The sequence below is a fragment of the Nematolebias whitei genome, chromosome 17 (genome assembly GCF_014905685.2).
Source record: "Nematolebias whitei isolate Nwh7 chromosome 17, NemWhi1, whole genome shotgun sequence".
NCBI classification, from domain to species: domain Eukaryota; kingdom Metazoa; phylum Chordata; class Actinopteri; order Cyprinodontiformes; family Rivulidae; genus Nematolebias; species Nematolebias whitei.
Genome location: NC_056514.1, coordinates 39,041,209 through 39,043,454, shown reverse-complemented (window position 1 = coordinate 39,043,454; position 2,246 = coordinate 39,041,209). Strand labels below are relative to the sequence as shown.

Here is a 2,246-nt window from a genome sequence, read left to right as displayed (position 1 = left end):
TTAACCTGTATAAACTGTAAAGGTTGGATGAATTTAACCTGTATAAATTGTAAAGGTTGGATGAATGATTTCCTCGCAGGAAGCTGCCGGTGGTTTTACGAACATATTTTCTGCTGCTTTGTTTAAATTTGTTCTCACGACGCTGCGGGGTGAAGATTTAGAACGGTTTGTTCCTGCTCCACCTCTGAGGAGGTTTTTTGTTTCCAAGTAGGTGAGAGACTCTGAAGACCTGAGCCGGTCCTCTCGGGGACAGTTTTGTCCCCCGGTGTCCCTTCAGGACGTTTTGAACGTGTCTGAGCAGCAGGAGTGACGCGGACTCGTCAGTCTTTGGGCAGCGGGATCCCGACCGCCGTCTGCGGGCCCTGCATCTGCTGCTCGGCCCGCCTCACCTGCTCCCGGCTGCAGCAGTCCTGCAGGAAGACGGAGGCCAGGCTGCGCAGACGGGGGCTCTCTGCGAGCGAGAAGCGCAGCATGCACTGCAGGACGCCCGGCTCGGTGGTCTGAGCGCGCGTGGCCGCCGTGGTGAGGTTCATGAGGGTGGTGATGGCCGACAGCACCGTCTCCTCCCTCCGGCTGGACAGGCAGTTGGTGACGGAGCCGACGCCGCCGCTCTGCAGGATGACGTCTCTGCAGTCGGGGTCCATGCTGAGGTTACACAGCCCCCCTGAGGACACGACGTGCAGCGATGAGACGATTCTCACAAAGGGACACCGTCCGTCTCTGGCTGAACTCACCCATCCCGAACTCCACAAAGTCCTCGTTGTCCTCGGTCAGCATGTCCAGGAACAGGTCCGGCACCTGCAGCTGCAGGAGATGCTCAGAGTTCTTTGGGTCGTAGGCAAAGTTGGCGAGGTTCGCCAGAACCTGCTGCTTGGCCTCTGAACCAGAACAAGATTTAAAATGACTGAAAGAAAACCTAATAAATAAAAAACTTCACATTCATTCCACTCCGAAGTCATGAGCAGAGTTTTAAAAATGAGATTTATCTGTAAATAAAATGCAGAATCATCAAATTCTGCATCTGCAGTAACAACGATCATATCAGACAAAAATTGGTTTATAAATATGGAAAAATCCATAAATAAGTTGCTTCGGTATAAAAGTTGCAGGACATGCAAATTATGCAAAAAAAAATGACTTATAGGCTGAAAAATATGGTATATTTTATCATGTTTATTTATGTAGGAACAAGTGTAAAGGATTAATACAGTTCACTATAACATTTATAGTCTGAGCTCATTTATAATCCACGTCTCCAGATCGGCCTTGAACAGTTAAACAGAATAAAATCTTACTAGGACAATGATAATAAATAAATAAATGAGTAAAATAAGGTCTTTAGGGTTGTTTGTTTATTGGTGTTGGGGGGGTGTTGCAGGTCTGACACATTTAAAGGTAAAGCTAATTGGACAAAAACCTAAAAAATATTGAATTTATATTATTTTAGAAAACATAAATATATATCAGTAAAACTTAACGATATTTTAAATTCCTCACATCGGTGTTAATCTGTGAGGAGAGAAACAAAGTGAACATGATATAAGAAGTTAGGTTTGTAAGCTCAAATATCCAGGCAGATAAAAAAAGTTAACTCATGTCATCCATAACATCTGGAAGGATTTGATGCTAAGGAGCTGCTTTTATGCTTTCAGTGATGCGTTCAGGGACTCGATGTTGTGAAGTAAACTTTTGGTAGTTTTTAATGAGAGACGGGAGATAGAAGCTGTTCTTACCTTCGCTGTCCGTGTCCTGAAATTCAGTCACCAGAGTTTGTAAATATTCAAACCGCTCAGAAACTTCGGTTGACTCATTCCTCCTCATCTTTCAGTTTCCAGCTCAGATAAACTGTCAACAAGTAAAAAAAAAAACCTCAAACGGAATGTTTTATCTGTGGTTAGTCGTTAATAATATTAAATAAATAAAACACTTACTCTTTTAGCGTTTGTTTAAATCCATTTAACCGTCTGAGTCCGTCTCTGAAATATGTTCGACGAAAGACTGCGGGAGTGCAAATATAGTTCCCATGTTGTATCGAAACTTGTGTACCCATTGAGATCTGCCGCTTATTTAGCTCCGCCCCATCCAAAAGGGGAAAAAGCTCGCGTTCTTTGCCACTGAATTTTAATAATATATGAAAAATTGCAACAAATATGTTCACAAAGTCGTATATTCGTGCATCGAAGCAACTACAGAATCATAAATGCGAAAAAAAAAAAAGAGCAGGAAACGGATTTTGTTTAGTCAAC

At 43.1% G+C, this 2,246-nt stretch overlaps 1 protein-coding gene across 1 annotated transcript; it reads right to left on the bottom strand.

The window, feature by feature from the left end:
- Positions 1-320: 320 nt before the first annotated feature.
- Positions 321-2,042, bottom strand: armc7 (armadillo repeat containing 7). The gene is made up of 4 exons (XM_037691667.1): positions 1,932-2,042; positions 1,734-1,845; positions 735-878; positions 321-664 (listed from the first exon to the last, which is right to left on the bottom strand). The coding sequence occupies exons 2-4, from the start codon at positions 1,819-1,821 to the stop codon at positions 321-323; spliced, it is 576 nt and encodes a 191-aa protein (XP_037547595.1). The 5' UTR covers positions 1,822-1,845; positions 1,932-2,042.
- Between the last annotated feature and the right edge of the window lie 204 nt (positions 2,043-2,246).